General features: G+C 48.4%; 1 protein-coding gene across 1 annotated transcript in view; it reads left to right on the top strand.

Moving 5' to 3' along the window:
- Positions 1–26,804, top strand: part of SLC2A9 (solute carrier family 2 member 9) — a 215,093-nt gene that overhangs the window by 3,855 nt on the left and 184,434 nt on the right. The window contains exons 2-3 of the mRNA XM_052642178.1: positions 5,253–5,351; positions 21,980–22,140. Of these exons, the coding sequence (XP_052498138.1) occupies positions 5,253–5,351; positions 21,980–22,140 (260 nt within the window). The remainder of the gene's footprint in view (positions 1–5,252; positions 5,352–21,979; positions 22,141–26,804) is intronic.

The following is a 26,804-nucleotide window of genomic DNA, read 5'->3' as shown; positions in this document are numbered from 1 at the left end:
GGCTACCCACTCCAGTATTCTGGCCTGGAGAATTCCATGGACAGTCCATGGGGTCGCAAAGAGTCAGACACAACTGAGCGACTTTTCATGATTGAGCGCCTTTCACTTTCACGTTCATCCACCTCTGCAAAGATTAAATCTTCAGCTCCTGCAGCTGCTGATGTTCAACATCCCCTGAAGGGAGTTCAGGGTGGAGATAGGGAATTGGGGCACTCTGTGCTCTGGGGAAACTGGCAGGGCAGGTCTTCAGATAGTTAGATATCTTCAGGAGCTGATACTATGAGCTCAATTCTTACATCTCTTCATATCTAGAAAAGCACTTCATCCCTTCGTGGTGACATCTGCTCTTTGTGACTAGCAGAAAACTTTTGCCAAGCTAAGTGCTTGATTACATGAACTCTCCTTCACCCAGGTGGTCTGATAGTCCCATCTCTTTCAGCATTTTCAACAGTTCTTTGTGATCCACACAGTCAAAGGCTTTGGCATAGTCAATAAAGCAGAACTAGATGTTTTTCTAGAACTCTCTTGCTTTTTTGATGATCCAGCAGATGTTGGCAATTTGATCTCTGGTTACTCTGCCTTTTCTTTAAAACCACTAGGCTTCCCTCATAGCTCAGTTGGTAAAGAATCTGCCTGCAGTGCAAGAGACCAGGGTTCGATTCCTGGGTCGGGAAGATCCCCTGGAGGAGGAAATGGCAATCCACTCCAGCATTCTTGCCTGGAAAATCCCATGGACAGAGGAGTGTGGTGGGCTACAGTCCATGGGGTCACAAGAGTCTTAGCGACTAAACCAACCCCTTCACCCAAATCATATTCACCTTCCCCCACCGTCTCTTTGGAGCAGGCTCTCAGAGCTATCTGAGGTGCTGTCTTCTGGGCTGCAGTCCTCATTTTGCCCCAAATGAAAATTCACACTATGCAATTTCTTGTTTTTTTTTTTTTAAATAGAAGAATCAGGTACACAGGGTGGTGATTTCTGGGAAGAGAAATTTCCTTTTCAGGGCTCTCCAGCTGCTGTGGTGAAGACCTGTGAATGGGGGAAAATTTTTATTGCCCATTTCCTGTTCAGACAAGATACAATTGCCACATTTCCTGTTCAGCGCCCCCTTGCCCTCCCTCCGTGGACTCTGCCTCCTGATTCAGGGAGATGGCCGGGTAGAGTCCCTCCCGGAGGTGCTTCGGGTGAGCCAGCTGCGGAGAGGGCCAGCGGGCGGGTCTTCACCATACAGGACATGGGCTCAGCTCCCCTTAGCCACAGCCACCAAGGGCCTCACGAGCGTGCCCATCCGAGGACTGTGATGCTGGGCAGGAGGAGAAAAAAGGTAAACGCAGCACCTGGCCTCTGTCCGGGCCACGGAGGGCTCCCTCCGCCTTCCTGAAAAGCCTCTGGTCTTGACTTCTGGCTCCTGGACCCTGTGACGTTGGCTGCGGGGCTCCAGCTCTGAGGTCGCAGCTCCCTGGGCTCCCGCCAGCTTCTTGCGGCAGCGTGGCTGTGCTCAGGCAATGAGGCCACGCAGAGACCTGCACTCATCATGTGCGCTGCGCTATCCCCTCCCATCATCTCCATCCCCACCTTGGGGTGGGTGCTGAGACCTGGCGGGCATGCAGGGGTGGGGGATCTGGGGGACAGGGCTCTCACCTGCGCTTCTCTGCCCTCCGATGTGTGCAGACAAGGACGTAATGACCAAGGCTAGGAGTGAGAGAAGCCCAGGGGCCCGCACAGCCCAGGGCTCAAAAGGAACAACATCTGAGCTGAGCCCCAGAGGATGAGTTTAAAAACGAAAGGCAATTAGTTGTTTGTCAGTTACTTTATTTGCTATTATTTTCTCCCATTCTGAAGGCTGTCTTTTCACCTTGTTTATATGTCCATCAGCAGACGAATGGATAAGAAAGCTGTGGTACATATACACAATGGAGTATTACTCAGCCATTAAAAAGAATACATTTGAATCAGTTCTAATGAGGTGGATGAAACTGGAGCCGATTATACAGAGTGAAGTAAGCCAGAAAGAAAAACACCAATACAGCATACTAACACATATATATGGAATTTAGAAAGATGGTAACGATAACCCTGTACGCAAGACAGCAAAAGAGACACAGAAGTATAGAACAGACTTTTGGACTCTGTGGGAGAGGGAGAGGGTGGGATGATTTGGGAGAATGGCATTGAAACATGTATAACATCATGTAAGAACTGAATCGCCAGTCTAGGTTCGATGCAGGATACAGGATGCTTGGGGCTGGTGCACTGGGATGACCCAGTACGGGGAGGGAGGTGGGGGAGGGGTTCAGGATTGGGAACTTATGTACACCTGGGGTGGATATGTTGATGTATGGCAAAACCAATACAGTATTGTAAAGTAAATTAAAGTAAAAAAATATAAAAATAAATAAACAATAAAAAAAAAAAAAAAACGAAAGGCAATGGAGGACGGGCCTGTGTCCAAAAGTGATTCTGTTCCATCAGTGCATCCCATTCAGTTCCCGCTCCTCTTACTGCAGAGAGTACTCTGACCCCACACTTGCCAACCTCCATCTCTATGGTCCGTAAATCCTCCTCTGGCCTCTGTCCAATCACCAGCATTTACAGAGCACTTTCTCAGCAGGTTTGGGGCCTGGAAGCAAGACCCCCACCCTCAAAAAGTAAGACCCAAACCAACTATCCAGCCTCTGCTGTTGATACTCAGGGTACCTACCCCTGGACACCTACTGTAACTTCTTTCTTCTGCAGAATATCCCATGCGGTGGGTCTGTTGCAGGGAAGGGCCAATTCTGACTCCGTTTTGGAACTGCTTCTTTAACTTGCTTTTCATGGGTTTTGTTATTACGGTCATACATTAGGGCCTGCCTCAGAGAACCCTGTCCCTCTGCCAAACTGTTCGAGTGCCTTTGTTCAGAACACTGCAGAAAGGAAAAAGCTAACACAGCCCCTGCCAGAGACTGATCATTCCAGGAGATATTGCAAGATTAATGATCTTTTTACTTTGTTTCCTCACAACTGCCCCGCCCCCCATCTCTGTTCTAGAAAAGAGCCAGGCATCCAGACCCTGATAAGATGGTTGTTTTGAGACATTTGTCTGCTGTCTTCTTGGTCTGCTTGGACTCCATCACGGGTCTATTAACATCCCCATTTCACAGATGAGGACTTTGAGTCACAGAGGAGCTATATCACTGGTCTGAGTTCACACAATTGAAACTGGCAGAGACGGGGGTCAGACAAAATTGATAGAAAAGTGAAAATGAGGAGGTGGGATTTTCAGGGCAACTTCCAATGGGTCTTAGATATGAAGGTCTCCAGAAGCGAGGATTTCAGGGGGCACAGAGGTTTTAACCAGGGTGAGAGACGCTGGCATGTAGCTTGGCCAACAGCTATTCAGCACAGCTTGGTCAGAAGGAGCAGAGAGGGAAAACAGAGTGAACAGCTGTTCAGAGCATTGGCTATGTGCACACACCCCTCAGCATCCCTGGGCATCTGCACAGCCACAAGTCTATACAGCTGTGGCTACAATTTACAGCTGTGGGCTACAATTTGCCCATTTTACACCTGGGCAAGCTGAGGCTCAGAAAGGTCAAGACCCTGGACAACTCCCACAGCCATGCTGAAGTGGTCCGGCACTGGAGCCGGTGCTGGAGGAGGCTGCCAAGTTGGGCCAAGCAGGGAGCGGGCTGTCAGAGTCTAGCTTCCTTTTCTGGTCAGTGTCTGATTTATCCCCTTCCCTAAACCATGGACCTCATCTATTAATATCACTTCTACTGCTGCAACCCTGGAGCTTTGTCAGGATCCAGCACTTAGAGGACACACACAGACGCACACAGACACACACACACGAAAAATGATGGAGAGAAAGTGCCTTCCCAGAGCACCGGGTCCCCCTGTCTGACAAGTGGTCCACACTTTCCTGGCCAGGTTAGGATGGCAACACCTTCCTACCTCCAGCCCCTGCCTTCTGGCCAGCCTTTGCCAAGGGGCCCAGCTGCTTGTACTCCCAGTCCTGTAATGGCTCTGGCCATCCACGGATGGGTCCAGCAGGCAGAATTACATGGAGACAGATGCTTGGTCCTCCAGGCCAAGCCCTGTCTCTCTGTCTGCAGGTCCTTTCCTAAGGTGCTCACACCAGCCTGTAGGTGGACAGCTCAGCCTGGAACAGAGCACCTGTGGATGGGTGTGCCTCCTGGGGCCGTCAGCAGCGTTAGCCCTGAGACGCTGCACCCAGGAGAGGAGGAGGCAGTGTGGTGCAGTGGGTGCTGCAGGGGAGGGGCGGCTGGAGCCCGACCACCTGGGTGGGCTCTGGTCTCCATCCAAGACACCACCAAGGACTGCTCCGTGTAGGGTAAGGGAGTTAGAGATGGCAAGGTTCGGAAAAAAGAACTAGACTGGCACTTTACAGGAACAGATCACCTTTAATGAGGCGAGAAGGGGCAGCAGTCAGATTAGTGAGCTGCTGCACTGACCCAAGAAAAGAGTAAGTATATATAGATACATATGTGGAAATCTACTGTCTTAAGGGGGCCAGTTTTTTCTCCAAGATTGTTCGGATTAGTTATCTCTTAAGCGGCTGGAGCAAGGAATTCTGGAGCTGGCCAGAGGCTGGGTCCGAATCAACCTTAATGTAAATGTTTTTTCCAGGTGAGAGAGTTCTTTGTTTTGCATAGAATGGTGGGGAGGACCCAGAGGGGAGTTTTAACTCCAGGCCATTTTGAGCCAAGTAACTTTCCTTCACTCTGTGCCTCTGTTTCCTCACCTGTAAAATCAAGATAAAATGTACTGATCCTAAGAGTCTGTGGGAGAATTCCCAGAAAGGGCTGAGAACAGATGTCTGGCCCGTAGGTTTTAGCGAGAACCCAGCTGCTGCCGCTGGCAGCTTAGCCTGGCTTTGCTTTTTACCTCGGAAATGAGTCAGAGACTGGCCAGATTCTGCTAAAATCACCGGGTTGTAGCTGCTAATAGCACCTGCGAAAGGACGTTAGGTCTGCGTTGCACAGATCTCTTGCAGCTCGACAAAGGGGGCAGTCGTGTGGCGGTGGGAGAGGGGGCGGTGGGGGGGTACTGAAGGCAAACTGAACTCCCTGGACTGGCCACGCCCACCTGGACCGGTCCCGGCCGGGAGCCCCTCTTGGACAGCTGCATCCTTACCCTGGGAATCCTCCCCAGGGAAGAGGACAGCCCACCTGCGTCCTGCGGGCCCCTGGCTGTGCCCCCCCCGAGCGCCGACTGCCCCCCTCTGACGTCCTTTGCTCTCCTTTCCCAGGACTGGTCCTGCTCATTGATCGTGGCATCTCTCATGGGCGCCTTCGGCTCCTCCTTCCTCTACGGGTACAACCTCTCCGTGGTGAACACCCCGACTCCGGTGAGTGCCCCGCGGCCGCGAGAGGCGCCCGGCAGAGGGCGCTGCGGCCACGCGGAAAACCGGGTGTTACCACCAAGGCTTGGATGGTACCCCATTCTGCAAACCTTTGCGGGCCGGTTCTGTGCCAGACACCGGCTGGACACTGGGGTGAGGGGCGGGTTAGAGGAAGGAAGAGCAGTCCGCGCGCTCGAGGGAGAGGTGGGAGATACAGAAACAGAGGATGATGGCCCTGCGTGGGATCAGTTCCTTGCTCCTGGAGGGTCCTGGGAGAGTGTAAGGAAAGGAGTGGGGTCGTGGGAGGTCCCAGGGTCCAGATCCTAAGGGTCTTATTCCGGGGCAAGGAACACGGAATCTGAGGCTCACGGAGGGATCTTGGGCATAGAAACATTTCCCTGATCTGTTTTTTCTTTTTCTTGTCTGCGTTTATGGCTTTTAATCACAGCTAGAGGCCACTTGGGTATCTGTTGGTTTAAGATGCCTCACTGGCTCTTGTTTTCTTCTGAAATCAGGTCGTTAGGTGCGGTTCCCCAGGCCCTCCCAACACCACTCTGCTGGTTTGCACTTGAAAGTTTGGTTTGCACCCACCTAGGCTGTTAGGTTTAGGTTCTACCTATTCCTGGAGGTGCTGGCTTCTACTTGACCAACCTCCATCCCTAGGGTAAAATGGATGGGTCAAGGGTGGTGGGACAGGAAGACTTCCTGGAGGAGGTGATATCAGAGCTGCATGTTGACTGTGGAGCAAAGGCACGGAAGCCTGAGATATAAAACATTTGCAGAAATACAGGTCTGATACAGTTGGGGCCCAGGACGTATTTTGGAGAGCTGTAAGGGCATGAGCTAAGGAGACAGAGTGCAGGCTATGGACTTCGCCGGGTGTTTGTAAGGCTTCTCCTTGTTTGGGGGCCTAGCATGCTGTGTGCAAAACAGAGGGGGAGGCCGAATCAGTGCATCTCAAAGGGATCCCAGGAGCCCTAACTTTGCAGACATGCCTCAGGGATCCAGCCTCCATCTGTGCAGAAAAGCACTGTTTTTTCACTCTGTTAACTCTTTTATGTTTGGGGCTCTGTCAGCTCATTTGAAAATTTGATTCTGATACTGAAAATGGTTTGCAAAGCCAGGAGGACTAGATGGCTTCTCCGAACACTGGCTTTGATTTTGTCATTGTGATGTCATCCTGAGATGGGGTCTGCTTTGTCCGTATTTGTCTTTAAGAGCATTGGGGATTTGCACTCTTTTATTTCCTTGGGCTTCCCAGGTGATGGAGTGGTAAAGAATCCACCTGCCAGCACAGGAGATGCAGGAGACTCGGGTTCTACCCCTGGGTCCGGAAGATCCCCTGGAGAAAGAAATGGCTACCCACTCCAGTATTCTTGCTTGGAAAATTCCGTGGAGAGAGGCGCCTGGAAGGCGACAGTCCATGGGGCTGCAAAGAGTCTGACATGACCCAGAGATCGGACCCTCGTCTCTCATGTCCCTTGCATTGGCAGGCAGGTTCTTTGCCACTAGCGCCACCTGGGAAGCTCGGAGCCTGAAGACTGAATTGCTGCCATCTCAGGATAGAACTTTCACAAAGGAATAGTTGCTTCTCATGGCTGAGCAAAAGTAAGTGGTTTCCTGAGATGGAATCTACTCCTAGTGAAGACGCTGTGAAGACTGTATTACATAAATTTAGTTGTTAAAGCAATGGCAGGGTTTGAGAGGATTGATGCCAATGTTGAAAGAAGTTCTGCTGTGGGTAAAATGCTATCAGACAGCTTTGCATACTATGGAGACATCATTCACAAAAGGATGAGGCAATCAATGCAATAAATTTCATCATTCTCTTATTTTAAGAAATTGTCACAGCCATCCCAGCCTTCAACAACCATCACCGTGATCAGTCACCAGCCATCAACATGGAGGCAAGACCCTCCACCAGCAAAAAGACCCCAGTTTGCTGAAGACTCAGACGCTAGTTAGCATTTTCTTATCAGGAAAGTATTTTTTAATTTAGATATCTAGATTGTTTTAAAAGACCACGTTATTACACACTTCGACTATAGTGTAATGTAAATGGAACGTTTACACCTGCTCGGAAACCAAAAATTCATGTGACTCACTTAATTGTGATATTCACTTGATTGTGAGACTCTGGAACCAAAGTCAAAGTATCCTCAAGGTATGTCAGTAATTTTGTCCTTTCCAGAATGTCACATATTTGGACTCATGAAATATATTCAGGTTGGCTTCTTTTACTTAATAATGTGCATTAAAGTTTCCTCCATGTCTATTCATGGCTTGAAAGCTCATTTGTTTTTGGCTCCAAATAATATTCCATTGTCTGGATGTTGTTTAGTTGCTAAGTCATGTCCTACTCTTTTCGACCCCAGGGACTGCAGCACACCAGGCTTCCCTGTCCTTCACTCTCTCCCAGAGTTGGCCCAAATGCATATCCATAGAGTCAGTGATGCCATCCAACCATCTCATCCTCTGTTATCCCCTTCTCCTTCTGCCCTCAATCTTTCCCAGCATTGGGGTCTTTTCCAATGAGTAAGCTCTTCCCATCAGGGGACCAAAGTATTGGAGCTTCAGCTTCAGCATCAGTTCTTTCAATGAATTATTCAGGGTTGATTTCCTTTAAGATTGACTGGTTTGATCTTCTTGCAGTCCAAGGGATTCTCAAGAGTCTTCTCCAGCAACATAATTTGAAAGCATCAATTATTTGGCGCTCAGCCTTCTCTATGGTCCAACCCTCACCTCCATACATGACTACTGGAAAAACCATAGTTCTGACTATATGGACATTTATCAGCAAAGTGATGTCTCTGCTTTTTTTATACACTGGTTAGGTTTGTCATAGCTTTCCTGCCAAGGAGCAAGTGTCTTGAAGTGAGTTGCCATTTCCTCTTCCAGGGGATCTTCCTGACCCAGGGATCGAACCCACCTCTTTTGCATCTCCTGCGTTGCAGGCAGATTCTTTCCCGCTGAGTCACAAAGAAAGCTTCTGTGTCTGGATGTACCTTAGTTTATTTAGCCACTCACCTGCTGAAGGACATCTTGATTACATCCAAGCTTTGGCAATTATGAATAAAGCTGCTATAAATAGCCATACAATCCAGAAATCATCCTTCTTGGTATCTACCAAAATAAACTGAACACTTATGTCCGCACGAAAGCCTGCATATGAATGTCTGCTGATGTCTCTGTCTGCTGGTTCATTCTTAATTATACAACTGTATATTGTATGTGTGGGTTTCTCAGATGGCACAGGAGTAAAGGATCTGGCTATCAATGCCTCTGGGAGATATCTGGGTTGGGAAGAGCCCCTGGAGGAGGAAATGGCAACCCACTCCAGTATTCTTGCCTGGAGAATCCCTTGGACAGAGGAGCCTGGTGGGCTACAGTCCATGAGGTCACAAAGAGTCGGACACAACTGAACACATGTGCTTGCACATTTTATGTATACAATGGATATCCTACAAAGTATATTCTAAACGTAAAAATACTGGAAAAAAGTTTGTTAAATGAGAGAATGAGAAAGAAAAAAAAAATGAGAACTTTGCTTTGTCAAGGGGGTCTAATTTATTGGCCCTGCTACTCCCAAGCCACATAAACTAGGACTCAGTTGAAACAACGCCAGCCTCCACAAAAATAACAGTGAGTGGTCTGGCTTTAATAATGAATGAGTCACCTTTCCAGTGATTTCTGAGTTGGTGACATTTGTTCTTTTCTAGGGAGGGGGTACAGAAGCTCACACCCCTGCCCTGCCCTAGGGTCAGTATTTAAGCCCAGGGCTTCAGCAGAACAGTTAATTTGACTCATCATACATTTCCCAGCAGCAATGGTGTAGTTTATCACTTTCCTCTCCCCAGCCCTTCCCTAAGGGCAGGTAAACATGCGGTAATAAGGAGTAAAATCATCACCTCTCTCTCCAAGAGCAGAGCCATCCCAGTTAGCGGCAGATGTTAAATGCCGGCCCAGGCAAAGATGCCAATGAGCCAGCAGACAGAGAAGCAGAAGCAAGTCGTGGTCCTTTCAATTAATCCCACCCCAGGCTGCCATTTTAAAGCCGCTGTTCTGGAGGCCCCCTTGCTCTCAGAAAAGCAGGGCACATCATGGGATGCCTCTGTGTGTTCCGAGGTCTTTAACAGGGAAAATTATTAAACAGGAGAGCTGATGGGTATAGAGCTTGTTACAGACATCCGGGTGGATCAGGACCAGTAGGGGCAGAGGAGAGTGGGGCTCCACCTCTTGGTGGGAGAAGGCTAAGATTACAGGAGAAACCAGCGCATCTTATCATTTCAGAAACAACTGGCCATTATTGTGATGAGATAGGCATCTGATTAATTTCATCATGGACCAGCATTTCCTCTGATTTGGGAATCTCATTGTTGCTTTCTCCTTTTTTCTCTTTTCCTTTTTTCTCATCCTGTCTCACTAGTTATGCAAGCAAAACAGGCTGCTATTAGGAAAAACAAATAGCACAAGTTCAATAATTCAACCACAGTATTGCTGCTACGATTCCCCTTCTATGAAGCAGGAACTGAATCTCTCATTTGGATATCAGCCTTCATGGCAGATATCGTGACATGCGTGCATGCGTGCTCCATTGCTTCTTTCATGTCTGACACTTTGCAACCCCATGGACTGCAGCCCACCAGGCTCCCCTGTCCATGGGATTCCCCAGGCAAGAATTCTGGAGTGGGTCACCATGCCCTCCTCCAGGGGATCTTCTAGACCCAAGGGTGGAACCCGCATCTCTTATGTCTCCTGCTTTGGCAGACAGGTTCTTTACCACTAGGATCACCTTGGAAGCCCTAGAGATTGTGACAGTAACCTCATTTTATAAGACAGGGAGCCTGGGGGGCAGGAAGAGATATGGGGTAACTGACTCAAGGCCACTCAGCCAATGGGGAGTCACAATCTCAGCCCCACCCAAAGGCCACTTTTAAGACTTTGTCTAAATCTCCCTTTTCTTATTTCCCCAGAGATCAGCCACATATGCATTTTATATCCTCTTTGGGAGCTCAGTATTTATTTTGTAAGCATTTTTTCCGCATTACTGAGTACTCCCCATGGCCAGGATTGCTAACAGCTGTGTATTGCTGCAGCCCATGGCTGTTCCACCTTCCCAGAGCGGGCCTCTTAGATTGCTCTCAATTTTCCTCTAGTACAAGATGCTGCTGCACTGTTTAATCTGGGATCTCTGAGTCATTTTTGCTTTTAATCAGAGCCGGCAGAGCTGCTGGCTGACAGGAGGAGGGGGCCTTTCCAGGCCTGGGGTGTTGATGTCTGAATATTCCACACTGTGGGTGCCACTCCTGGGGTCCCCAGATTATGGGAGCTCAGATGCCTGCCTCTTTGAGTCAAAATCTTTTCATTTCATAAAGCTCTTCTGGGAGAAAATGCCTTTGTTGAGCCTAATGGGCAAAGGACCATATTCCCAGCTCAGAGCAGCTCTGCTTCCAGGGGTGGGCGCCCTGGCTGCTGTAGCCAGACAGAGGGAACCCAGCGACAGCCAGCCCGGCAAGGCAGGGAGTCAGGATGGAGGAGATTGGATGACATAACTGGTATGAACAAACCCAGGCAGATAAAACTGGAAACATTCTCTTTCTGCCTAGCAGGAGAAAAACACTGAGATTTATTGAGCACTAACTCTAGCCATCATGCTAGGGACCACTCATCCCCACCCAGTCCTTCCTGCAGGATTGTTACGGCTGCAAACCCGGGTTGTTCTACAAATAAGTTATTCAGTAATTGGTGCTCAAAACCATCACCTCGCACTTGGGTTGAATCAGGGTGTCCTTTGCGATCCCCTGCTGCCTCAAGACTGATTTTCAGCAGCCATAAGCAATTTGAAGAGTAATGAAAGAACTCACCATTTTCACTCCAGCCAAACAGAGGGCTCACAGAGAGGAGTAGGAAATGTTATCTGAGTGAAGGTCTGCATAAATGCCCTGTCCTCCTGCAAACACAGCTGTGTGTGTGTGTGTGTGTGTGTGTGTGTGAGTCACTCATTTGTGTTGGACTCCTTGCAACCCCATGGACTGTAGCCTGCCAGCTCTTCTGTCCATGGGATTTCCCAGGCGAGAATACTGGAGTGGGTAGCCATTCCCTTCTTCAGGGGATCTTCCTGACCCAGGGATCAAACCTGGGGTCTCCTGCATTGCAGATGGATTCTTTACCATCTGAGCCACCAGGGAAGCCCTTAGCATAGCTATGCGATCCCTCAAAAGAATGTCCCAGCAGCAGACAGACTCCAGATCAATTTTTTTTTTAATAAGAGGGATATTTGGAAGCACATATTCTTCTCTCAGCTCCTGCCTTGGGCCACATAGAAAATGAAACTTTCTTTCTTTGTGCTCTATATAATTAAACCCAAGGGTTGGGCCACCTTCCTCATTACGAAGGTAGTTGAGGGAGGAACCCAGAAAATTCTGGAAGCCTTCCTCTCCAATGATCGCTTGCAATTACTGTGTCCTCTTTCATCACGCTCAGTGTTCGTTCTGAAAGCCAGCTGAGTGGGCTAAATATTCTCAGATGTCAAGAAGTACAGAGGCCTCTCCCTCACTCCTCAGTTGCTCAGACTCCTCCAGGAGAATCTCACAGTAGGAAGAAAAGAAGACACCCCAGAGCTGCAAAGTGAATATTAAGTCAAGAGGGAGCTGGATGCTTTCCTAAGGGCCCTGGAGATGGGTTGGGGTCCCCAAGGCCACCCTAGTCTTCATCATTTGCTAGAAGGGCCCATAAGACTTATCACGAGGCTTATTCATGATTGATTTATTACAGCAAAAGGATGCAGAGCAAAATCAACCGAGGAGTTAGGTGCCTGGGGTGAAGTGCAGAGGAGACCAGGGTCGTCTCCTGTGGACGTGGGCCGGATGCCCTTAATTTCCCCAGCAGCAAGCTATGACACCTCTGTGAGCAGTCTTCCTTCAGGGAAGCTCATCAGAGACTCAGGATTTAGGGCGTTTATCAGGGGTCAGTCACAGAGTCACCTTCTTGAGACACGTACACAATTCCTGACTCCCAGAAAAGAAGCACAGACCACACTGTTGGCACACTTTAAGTCCCAGGAGCCCTTCTTCTCACTTCTAGGAATGGTGTGTTCCCTCCCCAGATCCAAGTTCCCCAACGCCAGCCCAGGACTCACCTAGCAAGCAGGCCTTTCAGAGGCCAGAAGTCTCAGGCCAGACATGTTCACTTTTTCTGCACAGGTGGCAGAAAATATCCACCTGCCAATGCAGGAGACACAGGAGACGAGAGTTCAATCCCTGGGTTGGGAAGATCTCCCCCTGGAGAAGGAAGTGGCAACCCACTCTGGTATTCTTGCCTGGAAAAATCCCATGGACAGAGGAGCCTGGTGGGCTACAGTCGATGGGGTCACAAAGAATTCTGCACAGATTAGCAACTGAGCACACTCTGTCTTTGAAGAAGGAAATGGCAACCAGTATTCTCCAGTGTTCTTGCCAGGAGAATCCTGTGGATGGAGGAGCCTGGTGGGCTGCTGTCCATGGGGTCGCATAGAGTTGGACACGACTTAGCGTGCATGCATGAATTGGAGGAGGAAATGGTAACCCACTCCAGTATTCTTGCCTGGAGAATCCCAGGGATGGAGGAGCCTGGTGGGCTGCCATCTATAGGGTCGCACAGAGTCAGACACGACTGAAGCGACTTAGCGGCAGCAGCAGCAGCAGCTGCAGCAGCAGCAGCAGCACCCTGTCTTAGTTCTGCTGTTCAGGGGACACTAGGTGGCGCCGCTGAGCTGACATAATTTTGTCTGGCGTGGTCTTCCCTTCCAGGAGCCTGGTCTGTAAAGACTTCTGTACTGTTTTCCTCCCGGTGCCGGCGTGTTCAGTAGTGTGGGGCTGTCTCTGCAAATCCCTAAGGAGTTAACTAGCATGACCTGCTCTGTGATGCAACAGTGTGTGTACTCTGGCCCATCCACACAAGGGTTCTATGTATGAGTATTGTTATAGCCCTCCTGAGAAAAATTTGACATGGATTAACGACAACCTCTACGAATCAGGCAGGAACATTAATATCATAAAACAGGCTAAAGGTAATTTGCCTCCCATTGTCTGGCAATTTCCTGTCGTCCTTTGGAGCTGTTCTATGGCAGTCCCTGTGGCTGGGCATTGCACGGTTCAATTAGTTGCCAAAGCTTGGCCCCTGTGCTGCTGCCTGGGGAGATAGTGGTAAATTATTCATGGCTTCGTAGACCTGAGAAGTAAACAAGTCTAGAACCCTTCTTTCACAAGGTGGAAACAATGATGTCAAAACCCCCTACCCCCGCCAGTCACTCCAGCTTGTTTTTTTTTTTAATTTTGTAATTCTTGTGGATCCAGCATTATCCTTTATGTCTGTCTTCACATTAAATCCTCATGGTAACTCTTTGGGGAGGAAAATGATTTCATAGATGAGGGGCCAAAGGCACAGAGAGATTGAGTGACTTGCTCAAGATCACCCAGCAGAAAAGTGGCCAAGCTGAGAGCTGGATGGAATGGATTCCAGGGCCTTTAACCACTGAGAACCTGGCCTTCACAGACAGAGTCACTCGCTGGACGCCACAGAGGACTGAACAGTGCAAGTGAGTCCGAACCCACGACTTCTCAGCTCTTTGTTGAGTCTCTGTTCCTTTAACCCTGTGGCCTCTATTTATTTCTCTTCAGTTTGGGCTCTAGTCAGTGCTGGTCATGATATAAATAGTCCTTGGTGAGTTTATAGGGCTTCCCTGGTGGCTCAGAGGTTAAAGCGTCTGCCTGCAATGCGGGAGACCTGGGTTCGATCCCTGGGTCGGGAAGATCCCCTGGAGAAGGAAATGGCAGCCCACTCCAGTATTCTTGCCTGGAGAATCCCATGGACGGAGGAGCCTGGTGGGCTACAGTCCACGGGGTCACAAAGAGTCGGACACAACTGAGCAACTTCACTTTCACTTTCACTTTGGTGAGTTTATAAACTGTTTCTATTAGACTCATCATCTCTTAACTGTTCAGGAGGCTCCTGACTGGTCCAGCCACCTCCAGGCTAAACTTTCTGAGTCTCACACCACGCCTACGATGAATGTTCTGCAACACAAGTGAGGATCTCAGTTCCAAGGTCAAATCCTTCAACTGCTCTTCAACACCTACAGGATGAAGCATGGACCCCTTGGGCTGGCAGTCAGCTTCCGACCACGTCTGCCTAGTTCTCCGATCTGTCCCCAGCTGCCGGGCCACCTTCGCACTCCACTGACCCCTTTACAATGTCTCTATGTCATCACCCAGGCCATCAGCTTCTCCACCTTTGAGAACTGCCATCTACAGTCATCTAACCCCAGCCCCCACTCTCGTTCTTCATGTCCCTGATCTGAGTGACCTGGCTGAGTGGTGATAGCCCTTCTCAGCTTCCTGATATCATGGGTCTTTCCACTCCATGTTGTAAGTGCTTGCTTATTTGGCCCTTATGTCCACAATAGATCTCCAGCTCCTCGAAGGCAGGGACTGCAGAACTTGTCTCTAGAAGACAGGGTGGGAACCTGGGCCCTGGTAGGAGGAAGTAGAAAAGCAAAAAAGCGTTAGTCGCTCAGACATGTCTGACTCTTTGGGACCTCACGTACCTTAGCCCACAAGGCTCTTCTGTCCATAGCGTTCTCCAGGCAGGAATACTGGAGTGGGTTGCCATTTCCTTCTCCAGGGGATCTTCCCAACCCAGGGATCAAACCCAGGGATCTCCTGCATTGGCAGGCAGGTTCTTTACTGTCTGAGCCATCAGGGAAGAATGTCCTAATAAAAGACACAAGAATGGGTTTCTCGGAAGTAGGTCCAATGGAAAAGTAAAAGATGGACTCCGTGAATGAGATGGCTTGAAATGAGCCTAGAGATTAGCTAATATGGCAATCTTAAAACTACATTTTCTTGCAGATTTCTTCTTTCAAATAGAGTCTTACGGGTTCCCCAAAACATAAAAGGAAATCTCTAGTCAAAGGCCCATATTGCCACACCTAGCCACCCTTCATGATTTTGCCTAAATCTTCCCTCTTTCTTCTTCATACTGTTCATGGGATTCTCAAGGGAAGAATACTGAAGTGGTTTGCCATTCCCTTTTCCAGTGGACCACATTTTGTCAGAAAAAAATTATTAAGAAGAGGTGGCAAGAATACACAGAAGACCTATACAAAAATGATCTTCATGACCGAGATAACTATGATGGTGTGATCACTCACCTAGAGCCAGACATCCTGGAATGGAAAGTCAAGTGGGCCTTAGGAAGCATCACTACGAACAAAGCTAGTGGAGGTGATGGAATTCCAGTTGAGCTATTTCAAATCCTAAAAGATGATGCTGTGAAAGTGCTGCACTCAATATGCCAGCACATTTGGAAAACTCAGCAGTGGCCACAGGACTGGAAAAGGTCAGTTTTCATTCCAATCCCAAAGAAAGGCAATGCCAAAGAATGCTCAAACTACCACACAATTGCACTCATCTCACACGCTAGTCAAGAAATGCTCAAAATTCTCCAAGCCAGGCTTCAGCAATACGTGAACCGTGAACTTGCAGATGTTCAAGCTGGTTTTAGAAAAGGCAGAGGAACCAGAGATCAAATGGCCAACATCCACTGGATCATGGAAAAAGCAAGAGAGTTCCAGAAAAACATCTATTTCTGCTTTATTGACTATGCCAAAGCCTTTGACTGTGTGGATCACAACAAACTATTTCAATAAAAATTTTAAGAAAATTCTGAAAGAGATGGGAATACCAGATCATCTGACCTGCCTCCTGAGACATCTGTGTGCAGGTCAAGAAGCAACAGTTAGAACTGGACATTGAGCAACAGACTGGTTCAAAATAGGGGAAGGAGTAGGTCAAGGCTGTATATTGTCACCCCTGCTTATTTAACTTTTGTGCAGAGTACATCATGTGAAATTCTGGGCTGGATGAAGCACAAGCTGGAATCAAGATTGCTGGGAGAAATATCAATCACCTCAGATATGCAGATGACACCACCTTTATGGCAGAAAATGAAGAACTAAAGAGCCTCTTGAGGAAAGTGAAAGAGGAGAGTGAAAAAGCTGGCTTACAATTCAGCATTCAGAAAACCAAGATCATGGCATGCAGGCCCATTACATCATGGCAAATACATGGGGAAACAACAGAAACAGTGTCAGACTTTATTTTCTTCGGCTCCAAAATCACTGCAGATGGTGACTGCAGCCATAAAATTAAAAGATGCTTGCTCCTTTGGAAGAAAAGCTATGATCAACCTAGACAGCATTTTAAAAAGCACAGACATTACTTTGCCAACAGAAGTCCGTCTAGTCAAAGCTATAGTTTTTCCAGTGGTCATGTATGGATGTGAGAGTTGGACTATATAAAGAAAGCTGAGTGCCAAAGAATTGATGCTTTTGAACTTTGGTGTTGAAGACTCTTGAGAGTCCCTTGGACTTCAAGGAGATCCAATCAGTCCATCCTACAGGAGATCAGTCCTGGGATTTCATTGGAAGGACTGATGCTAAAGCTGAAACTCCAATACTTCGGCCACCTCATGCGAAGAGTTGACTCACTGGAAAAGAAAAGACCCTGATGCTGGGAGGGATTGAGGGCAGGAGGAGAAGGGGACGACAGAGGATGAGATGGCTGGATGGCATCACCGACTTGATAGACATGAGTTTGAGAAAACTCTGGGAGTTGGTGATGGACAGGGAGGCCTGGCGTGTGGCAGTCCATAGGGTCACAAAGAGTCGGACAGGACTGAGCAACTGAACTGAACTGAACACCCTCTTTCTTAAAGCCTCATATCATGGTCATTGTCAAGGCCTGGGCTTGGGGGTCAGGTTGATTGCACTCAGGTAAACCAGCTGCAGTGACACACAACCCCTTAATCTTGGTGGCTGAACACAATGACAGTTAATTTCCCAGCCCTGTTGCCACCCAAGAAGGTGAGCAGGGGTGCTCTGCTCCATGCAGACACCCTGGGGCCCAGGTTCCTTCTACTGAGTGGCTCCCCCATCTCTGAGATGTTCAGAGGCCTCTGTAGGGGGTCCTCTGTGACTGTCCAGCCTGCAGGAAAAGGAAGTGAGTGAGGAGAAGGTCCAGGAACTCTTAACATCTCACATCTTTGGTGACAAATGGTCTTATCAACCCCTCCCCCCCTCACCACACACCCCCACATTCAAGGGACTGAGGCATGTGACATGGCAGTGTAGGCAGGAATAGGAAGAGGGTAGATGCTGTGAGCTCGGGCAGGCTCTGCAGTCCCAGCAGATTCAGAGCAGCTTTCAGATGCATGCCTCACCCCAAAGTTCTCGGCTCTGATGAAACGTCACAGAATGGCTCCAGGTGAGCCAAGGGGGAGGTATACGGACTGAAACACACTTAGCAGTCAGCCAGTGTTGATGCCACATCCGCACCTCTCCCCCAGTTCAGTCTTTCCACGTGTACCTGGGGGTATTGATGGGATCATCTTTGTGTTTTCCAGACTAATAACAGGGATAGAGTCGTGGTTAGGAGGTGGGCTCTGGAGTTCCGCTGCCTAGATTTGAGTCCTGACCATAATGGGACCTTAGGAGAGTCCCGTGGCTGTACCTCAGGTTCAGAACACAGGACCAGTCTCAGAGGGTTGCCGAGGGGACGGGTTATGTGTTTCCAGTTTTTAGACTAGTGCATGGCACGTGGAGAATGTGATGTACGGGTTCCCTATTTTTATTATTGTATGATGCCCAGCCCATAGCAGAAACTCAATTTAAGACACACACACACTCATCTCAGCACCTGCTCTGTACTGGGCACTACCAGTCCCTGCCAACATACTCCATGAATCTTGAATGAGTCATGCAGTGAATTAGCTCAACAAGCCTCATCACCTGGCTTCTGCTCTCACATGTGCTTTGGGGCGGCCTTTCATCTTGGTTTTGGCTGAATTCACACCCAAAGACAAGCGTTTAATTGCTAAAGGCGTCGCTTTTAAACCAGCTTTCAGGGACCGTCAGAGACACATTTCCACAGGGGGCAACTCTGTCAGGCTTCTCAAGCCCTCTGCAGATGCATCCGTTCTCCAGTTTCCCCAAATTGAAATAAGTGTCTGCAGAGACTCCCAAAGCAGCACCTAGCAGTGAGAGATGAGAAAGCTGCCTCTTCCAGCACCAGGCTCCTGAGAGCTTGGAAAGGAAAAGAGAACATTTCCTCCCAAACAGCATCGTTTTAGTTTCTGCGCATACTCAGGACGCTGGTCATTGCTGTAGACGTGGGAAGACAAGGCTGTTGAGAGCAGGCATCAGCAAGACTCTTCCCAGTGCAGCTGCTGGAATCTGTGCAGGACTGCGGTAGGGACCAAGTCACATCCAAGAATGACCTTCAATGCTGGAAGGTCTCCTGATTATTGGGCCAGAGGCCTGGGAAGTCCTGAGCACTCACTCCAGCTTCTCTGGAGGGTCTGGGACCCCGTCGGTAGTCCTGGGGGCATCCTGTGAAAGTGAAAGGGAAGTCACTCAGTCATGTGTGGCTCTTTGTGACCCCATGGACTATACAGTATAGGCCAGAATACTGGAATGGGTAGCCTTTCCCTTCTCCAGGGGATCTTCCCAACCCAGGGATTGAACCCAGGTCTGCCACATTGCAGGCAGATTCTTTACCAGCTGAACCATATGGAAAGCCCAAGAATACTGGAGTGGGTAGTCTATCCCTTCTCCAGGGGATCTTCCCAACTGAAGAATTGAACCGGGGTCTCCTGCATTGCAGGCAGATTCTTTACCAACTGAGCTATGAGGGAAGCCCAGCTGCCTTCCTGCAGTCACTCCATCCCTCTGGCTTAGCGCTAACCGTGCTGTTTCTAGCCCTATACTTGGCTTCCTGAGGGGTGTCCTCCTTACGCTCTTTGGGGCCTGACAAGGCAACTTAATAAGGACCTAATCAGTACTGATCTTTAAACCTGTAAATATCCTGGGCTTCCCTGGTGGCTCAGTGGTAAAGAATCCACCTGCCAATGCAGGAGACATGGGTTCAATCCCTAATCTGGGAAGATCCCACATGCCACTGAGCAACTAAGCCTGTGAGCCACAACTACTGAGCCCATGTGCCCAGGTTGCCCAACAACAGAACCACGGCAATGAGAAACTCGGGCACCGTAACTAGAGAGTAGCCCCCGTTCGCCAGAGCTAGAGCAAAGCCCACGCAGCAACGAAGACCCAGCAGAGCCAAAAAGAAACAATAATAAAGGTGTCTGATATTTAACAAAAAAGGTGTGATGATGCTTTAAAAATAAATACATGTCCTGTTGGATTTAGCTGCTTCACTCTCATATCTTCATCATGACTTGCAGAGTCACTGGTGGATGGTTGTACTCAGGCTCTGAAGCCAGGCAGACTTCGCAAAACTCCTTCTCCACCACTTACTAGCCATGTGGGTAAACACCTTACTCTTGGCTCCCTCCTCTGTAAACAGAGGTGTCAACCGGCAGGGTTCTCGTGAGTATGAAATGGAATTATTTATGTGTTTTGGTAGAGTTTCAAGAGTTGGACACAACAGCAAGTTTGTCTGATTGAAGCTAAAAAAGAAGGTGTTGAAAAAATAGTGAGCAGCTCCCAAGATGGGTGGGAGGGCTGGCGAGCCAGGCTCAGAATCTCTGCAGGGAGAAGATATATACTCTTTTTCAGATTCTTTTCCATTATAGGTTATTACAAGATATTGAAAATAGTTCCATGTGCTCTACAGCAGGTTCTCGTTGTTTATCTGTTTTATGTATGGTAAGGTGGCGCTAGTGGTAAAGAACCTGCCTGCCAGTGCAGGAGACATAAGAGAAGTGGGTTCGATCCCTGGGTCTGGAAGATCCCCTGGAGGAGGTCATGGCAACCCATTCCAGTATTCTTGCCTGGAGAATCCCATGGACATCCGAGAAGCCTGATGGGCTACAGTCCATGGGGTCGCAAAGAGTCGGACACGACTGAGCGACTTCACTTACTTACTTACTTATGTATGTGTTAATTCCAAATTCCTAATTTATCTCTCCCCACTTCCAATGTCCTCTTTGGTAAGTAAGGGGAATTTTCTAGAAATGGGTTTGCTGGGTTCTAGGTTAGGATCTTCAACTTGACTAGGTAAAGCTAAACTGTTTTCCAAGGTGACTGTACAAATTAAATTCCCACCATCAGTGTACCAGAGTACACACTGCTAGTCACTACCGAACCCTTACCAGACCTATTCATCTTTAATCTCCCTGGGGATTGGGTGATCTCCATACAGGTACTGGGTGCTGCTCCAAGTTCTTGGGTGATTTCAGGACAGCCCGAGACATCAGTGCTATCACTCCCATCTTGCAGATGAAGAAACCCAGGTTCAGCTGGTTTAAATCATTAGCAAATCATTGTGCTGGGATTCAAGCCCAGGTCTGTGTGACCAGACCCTGTGCTTTTTCTGCCATGCTATAACACTGGCTGTTACTGGAGAGGTCTCTGGGCCTTTACGGGGTACCTATGGGGAACTATGAGCTTCTTGGAGATGGAACTCTCGTGGGGAGCACAGTTCATGACCTCAGTCTTTGGTGCATGTCAGAATCACTCAGTCCCATCCCAAACCCACTGAATCAGAATCGACAGCCGTGCGTGTGTGTGTTGGGGTGGGGGAGGGTCTAGTGAGCAGGAAGTGGGCTTCTTATTGTGGTTTGTTTAAATAATTTTTAAATTTTATTTTTGGCTGTGCTGAGTCTTTGTTATCCCGCAGGCTTTTCTTTGGGTTGCGGTGAGCTAGGGCTACTCTCCATCGTGATGGGCTGGGGTCTCACTGCAGAGGCTTCTCTTGTTGCCCAGCACAGGCTCTAGGGCACACAGGCTGTGCCATGTGGGCTCTACAGGCTCAATAGTTGTGGCGCATAGGCTTAGTTGCTCCATGGCATGTGACATCCTCCTGGACCAGGGATCGAACTATGTCTCTTGCATTGGCAGGTGGATTCTTTACCACTGAGCCATCAGAGAAGCCCTCATTGTGAGTTTAACTTATATTTCTGTGTTAAAAAACATGTGGAACATTATGTCATTAGCTTCCTGGTCAGTTGAATTTGGTTTGGAGTCTGTTCAAATCTTTGACTCATTTCTACTTGTGTTGTCTTCTTATTGATTTGTTAGAACTCTTTTCATGTTGTGACTACAAATCCTTTGTAGCTACATGGGTTGCAAATATGTTAGCTCACTCGGTGACTTATCTTTCCAATTTTCATGATGCCTTCTGAAGAGCAGAACACTCTATGTCTGATGAAATCCAAATGAACATTTTGTTTTTCTTTTGTGGTTTTTTTTCTGTGTGAGTCTTGAATCTTTACCCACCCCAAGGTGGCAAATATTTTCCCTTATTTAGGTATGAACATTTTAAACACATTTTCAAGGTGATTCTGTTGTGTGGTTCTCCTTGGTTCAGAGTCAGATCTGAATTTGACTCCCAGGTTTACCACTCAGCTGAACAAGTCAGTTTGTCTCTCTGAGCCTCCGTTTCCCTACCTGCAAAAGGATTTAAAAATAAGGTCTGTCCACAAGGTTTGCTAGAAGGATTCAGTGAAACAGAGCTCAAACAGAGCTTAGCGAAATGCCTGGTATAAAACCAGTGTTCCATAAAAGTCATTTTGTTTATATACAGATGAGCTTCGAGCAGCTGGGAGGAATAACATGGTTTGTTGTTTGTTTTCAGTACATCAAGGCCTTTTACAACGAGTCGTGGGAGAGAAGGCATGGACATCCCATAGACTCGGACACTCTGACCCTGCTCTGGTCTGTGACCGTGTCCATATTCGCCATCGGTGGACTCCTGGGGACGTTCCTGGTGAAGGTGATCGGAAAATTTCTTGGGAGGTCAGTGGGGGCCCCTCTGTAACGGCCATACTATGTCTGTATTAGAGTCAGGATTGCAGCAGGCAACAGAATTCCACTCAGTCCAACTGGAGAGATTATAACGCCAGAAGGACAAGGAGCAGAAATAGGGTACCATGAGCCAAGGAAAAGTGAATCCACGGGTGAGGGGTTGACAGGCTGGCGCTGAGGCTGTGGAGGCATCAGGCTTTGTCAGGACCTTACTGTCCAAACAGGGAGGAGCTGGGAAGAAATACTCTGTCTTTCCTTTCTGCCGGCCCTCCAGTCTGCCATAGGCGCCTCTCATTGGTCAAACCCAAGCGGAAGCCTGAAAACCCAGGCGTCTCATTGGTGCAGCTCAGGAGGACAAGCTTCAGGGCTCAGAGCAGCGAAGGAAGAGGGGAGAGGGACCTCGGTGTGGGAGCAATTGGACAAGAGTCAGCACAGTGTTTTAAAGACTGTTCCATAGAGATATCTATAGAGCTGCTTTTAAAAAATCAGTTGCTTCAACAGTCTTCCATTGTATGACTGGATGATAATTTCTTTAACTGGCTCCTGACTGAGAGACATTTGGGCCATGTCAAACTCTCCCAGTTACAAACACAGCTGCCGTGAATATTAATTTCATGTTAAAATTCCCCAACATCAACCTCTCCAATCAGATCCACTTTACCCCTGTGTTTCATTTGTCTTTTATTTTCTACATGAAGCCTTCTCTCGTGTAAGAGTGCGTTATCCACAAATTCCCCCAAACATTTGCTCTGTGTCCTTGCTCATAGCAACTTCCTGGGGGGTGCTGAGGTGTTTAGTGGAGAGAGTAGAGTCTTTAGAGCATTCACATGTGAACTTGAATCATGAGTCTTCTACTTCCTGGCTGTGTTAACATTTGAACCTCAGGTCTCTCATCTGTGGAATAGAGACAAGAGTTCCTACCCTGCAGGTGATGCTGTAAGGGCTAGAGAAAATTAATGGGGGAGAAAATTAATGGCCCATTAGCTCAATGAAGAGAAGCTATTATTATCCACCATATTATTTTCTCATTATCACCTTGACATAGTAGGGGGTCACCCAAACATAGTAAAGTGAAAGAAAGAAAGTGAAGTCACTCAGTCGTGTCTGACTCTCTGTGACTCCATGGACTGCAGCCCTCCAGGCTCCTCTGTCCATGGAACTTTCCAGACAAGAGTACTGGAGTGGGTAGCCTTTCCCTTCTCCAGGGGATCTTCCTCACCCAGGGATCAAACCCAGGTCTCCCGAATTGCAGGCAGATGCCTTGCCGTCTGAGCCACCAGGGAAGCACCAAAAGAGCCAGATGGAATTCTCCAGGCCACAATACTGGAGTGGGTGCCCTTTCCCTTCTCCAGGGGATCTTCCCAACCCAGGGATCGAGCCCAGGTCTCCCACATTGCAGACAGATTCTTTACCAGCTGAGCCACAAGGGAAGCCCACAGGAGAAGTTTCCATGGGGAAACACAGTAGGGGGTCCACAAATCTCCATATTGCATTGAATTGGTGAAGAGATGGGTCAGACCCCGGGAAATCCCTCTGGGTTTTGGGGCTACAGAAACACTGTTAAGAATGGTGCTACCCACTACTTTATACCTGGCCTCACATCCTCAAATTAGGGTTGGTGATGTTCAGAGCAGACTTTCCAAAGGCTGGAGCAGGCAGCCATTCTGAAAAAAAATCCATGTGATGCTCAAAAAGGTCTGTGGTACCCCAGTGAGGTAGAGAGGGTGCCAACATTCTCCATGTCACCCAGGCGGCCTCCAGGGCAGTAGCTATGGGAACTTATCACACAGGAGGTACACTAATTGTGGGATGGAGTCAGGGCTTTCCGAGGCTCCTCTGTGCTCCAGGCACTCACACCCACTGTCTTATTTAATTTTCTCTACTCTGCGGATTCTATCCATGGAGAATGGGAATAAGCGAGGTCAGAGCATCTGGCCAAGCTCAGCCAGCTCACATGGTGCCTGAGTTCAGGTTGGACCCAATACATGTCGGCCGTGGCACATGATCTTTCCACTTGCCAAGGAGATTATAGTGTCCTGCTGGCAGTGGTTTGGGGACATCCTTGACTGTTTGACAAGGAGTAAGTGACCAGCTGACCTCCAAATCGGCACCCCTTTCCAGGATCTCCAAGGTGCTGTTGCTAAGCCTATTCCTGTGAATGGAATCACCTCCAGTCCCAGACTCTATTGCTGGTGACACATACTTACCTTATATCTGCCTGTGGGCACTTATACGGCAAGGCTGCCCCAGGACCCAGCTTATGTTCCCTCTCATCATTGCCATCCCATCCCCTTCACCCTCAGCTCTTCCTGAGGGGCCTGGCAGAGCCGATGGTGAACAGATTCCTTCAGTTGCCCTCAGACTGGCCTCCTTCACACATCACTGGATCTAGTTCTGTCTGCAGCAGAACTGAGAAAACCTGTGGGAAGCCATAGGGAAACTCCCTCAGGCTTTGGAATCAGATCCTCAGTCAGATTCACCAGCAAAGCCAGGGTCCATCCATTCGGCACTCGCTTTGGAGCACCTCTGGGGAGCCAGGCACTGTGTCTACACTTAGCAACACAAAGAGAGACGATGCCCGCAGCCTGGGGCTGGTGCTCTGGGCCACAGAGGAGGCGGACCCAGCACAATTCAGTGTGCAAGCTGTTCTGACTGTGGGAAGTGCCGTGAACAGGAGATAGAGGACGAGGAGAGGCCACCAGTGTCCCCTTCACTTCCAACCCACCTGAGAGGGCAGCTCTGAAGGGTGACTGAGATAAGAGTCACAGAAACTCTCTGTCACTCAGAACTCCCCCAGTCACTTTTTAAATGGCAGGAACCCATATCAGACTGGCTTATGCCTTAGAAGGAATTAGTTGTCTCACGTGGCTGAAATATAATTCAGTTGAATCCAGTAGCTCCTATGATGTCATAAGAAAATGCATCTGTGTTCTCTCCTCTCAGCTCTTGCTTGCTGTTGGCTTCATGAACAGGTGGCCTCTGCCCGCGGCAGGGGCAAAGTGGCCTAAGCCCCTTAGACAGATATGGTTCCTACTGAACATCCCTGCCACAAAGTTCTTCCAACAGTCCTCATACAGACCCCAGGCATGAATCTCATTTCCCTGAGAAAGCTTGCAAACTGTCAAGACTCTTCCAAAGGAGGCAATTCTACCCCATTAGGGACATCTGACAATGTGCAGAGATACTGTAGGTTGTCAAAGCTGAGGGCTGTGACTGGTACCCCCTAGAGGCCAAAGTCTCAAACAGAAGGAGTCAGCAAACCCAAAGCATGGGGCTTCTCCTGTACACATGGTTTACTCATCATCAGTCGGTTTTAAGGACGTAGTCCACTCGGTATTAAACGTGCATGAACTGGGAAGTGACAGTTAAAAGTAGTAACAAACCTTTATTCTAGCTCCGCCCACTGCCCACCACACATCTGTCAGAAACAATGCTGGCCTCCTCTGAGCTCACATAGGACTTTCTGTTTCCCTCTGTTACATCACTTGGCATTTGGGGTTACAGTGATTTAGTTACATTTCTGTCTCCCCTGAAAGGCGAGCTCCTCAGTGTAAGATCCGTGTCTGTATAGGAGCCTTGGCATATGGCACAGGAGCTCCAACATGGCAGGCAAGCCATAAACATTTGTTGGGCATATGAAAGGATGGAGGGAAGGTGCTCAATGCTAGAACTTTGTCCACCATAACTCCCCCAAATGACCATCCTTCTCTTGCTTGCATGCTGTTTATTCGCCCATACATTTATTTTGCTCGACAAATATTTATGGAGAGCTTGCTATGTGCCAAGCACTTGGTGGTGCACAGAACTGGCAAAGTCCCTGGGGTAACAGCTCTTCAGGCAGAGGGAACAGAAAGTGCAAAGGTCCTGGGGGAAGAACGGGCTTGGTTCCTTTGAAGATAAGACAGGAGGTCAGTATGGCTGGAGCTGAGTCCCGGAGGAGAAAATGAAGCAGGAGGGGTCACTGGGTTCAAAGCGGAAGACACTGTAGGGAAAGGCTGGGACTCCGGCTTTGACTCAGAGTAAGATGGGAAATTACTGGAGTATTTTGTGATCTGACTCACATTTTGAAAGGCTTTCTCTTATCGGTGGATTCAGGGAGGCTGGTTAGGAACATCCTGCCATAAGCCAGGTGAAGTGATTCGTTTTGTACTGGGTTTGTCATGAGACACAGTGAGAAACAGCAAGAATTGTTTGCATTCTGGAAATAGTTTGGGAGTAGAGAAAACAAGCCCTGCTCATGGACTATATGGGAAGCAAGAGAGAAATAAAAAATAATGCTAACATTTTTGTCTTGAACAATCACAAGGAGCAAGGATTGTATTGCGTTTTTTAAAAATTAATTTTATATTGGAGAATAGCTGATTAACAATGTTGTGTTAGTTTCAGGTGTAGAACAAAGTGATTAGGTTATACATAAACATGTATCTATTCTTTTTCAAGTTCTTTTCCTGTTTTAGGGTATTACAGAAGACTGAGCAGTTGCTTTTTGAGGTAGGGAAACCCTTGAGAAAAACAGGATTTGCAGGGGAAAGGAAGAAACAATACTGGAAACTCAGTTTTAGGTGTACTATGTTTGAACTGTCTGTTAGCCCTTCCAGTGGAGATGTCAAGTGCATGATTAGATTTGTGAGTCTAGCATTCCAAAGTGCCCAGAA

The sequence above is a fragment of the Budorcas taxicolor genome, chromosome 6 (assembly GCF_023091745.1).
Source record: "Budorcas taxicolor isolate Tak-1 chromosome 6, Takin1.1, whole genome shotgun sequence".
Taxonomy (NCBI): domain Eukaryota; kingdom Metazoa; phylum Chordata; class Mammalia; order Artiodactyla; family Bovidae; genus Budorcas; species Budorcas taxicolor.
This window is presented reverse-complemented; position numbering and strand designations above follow the sequence as displayed.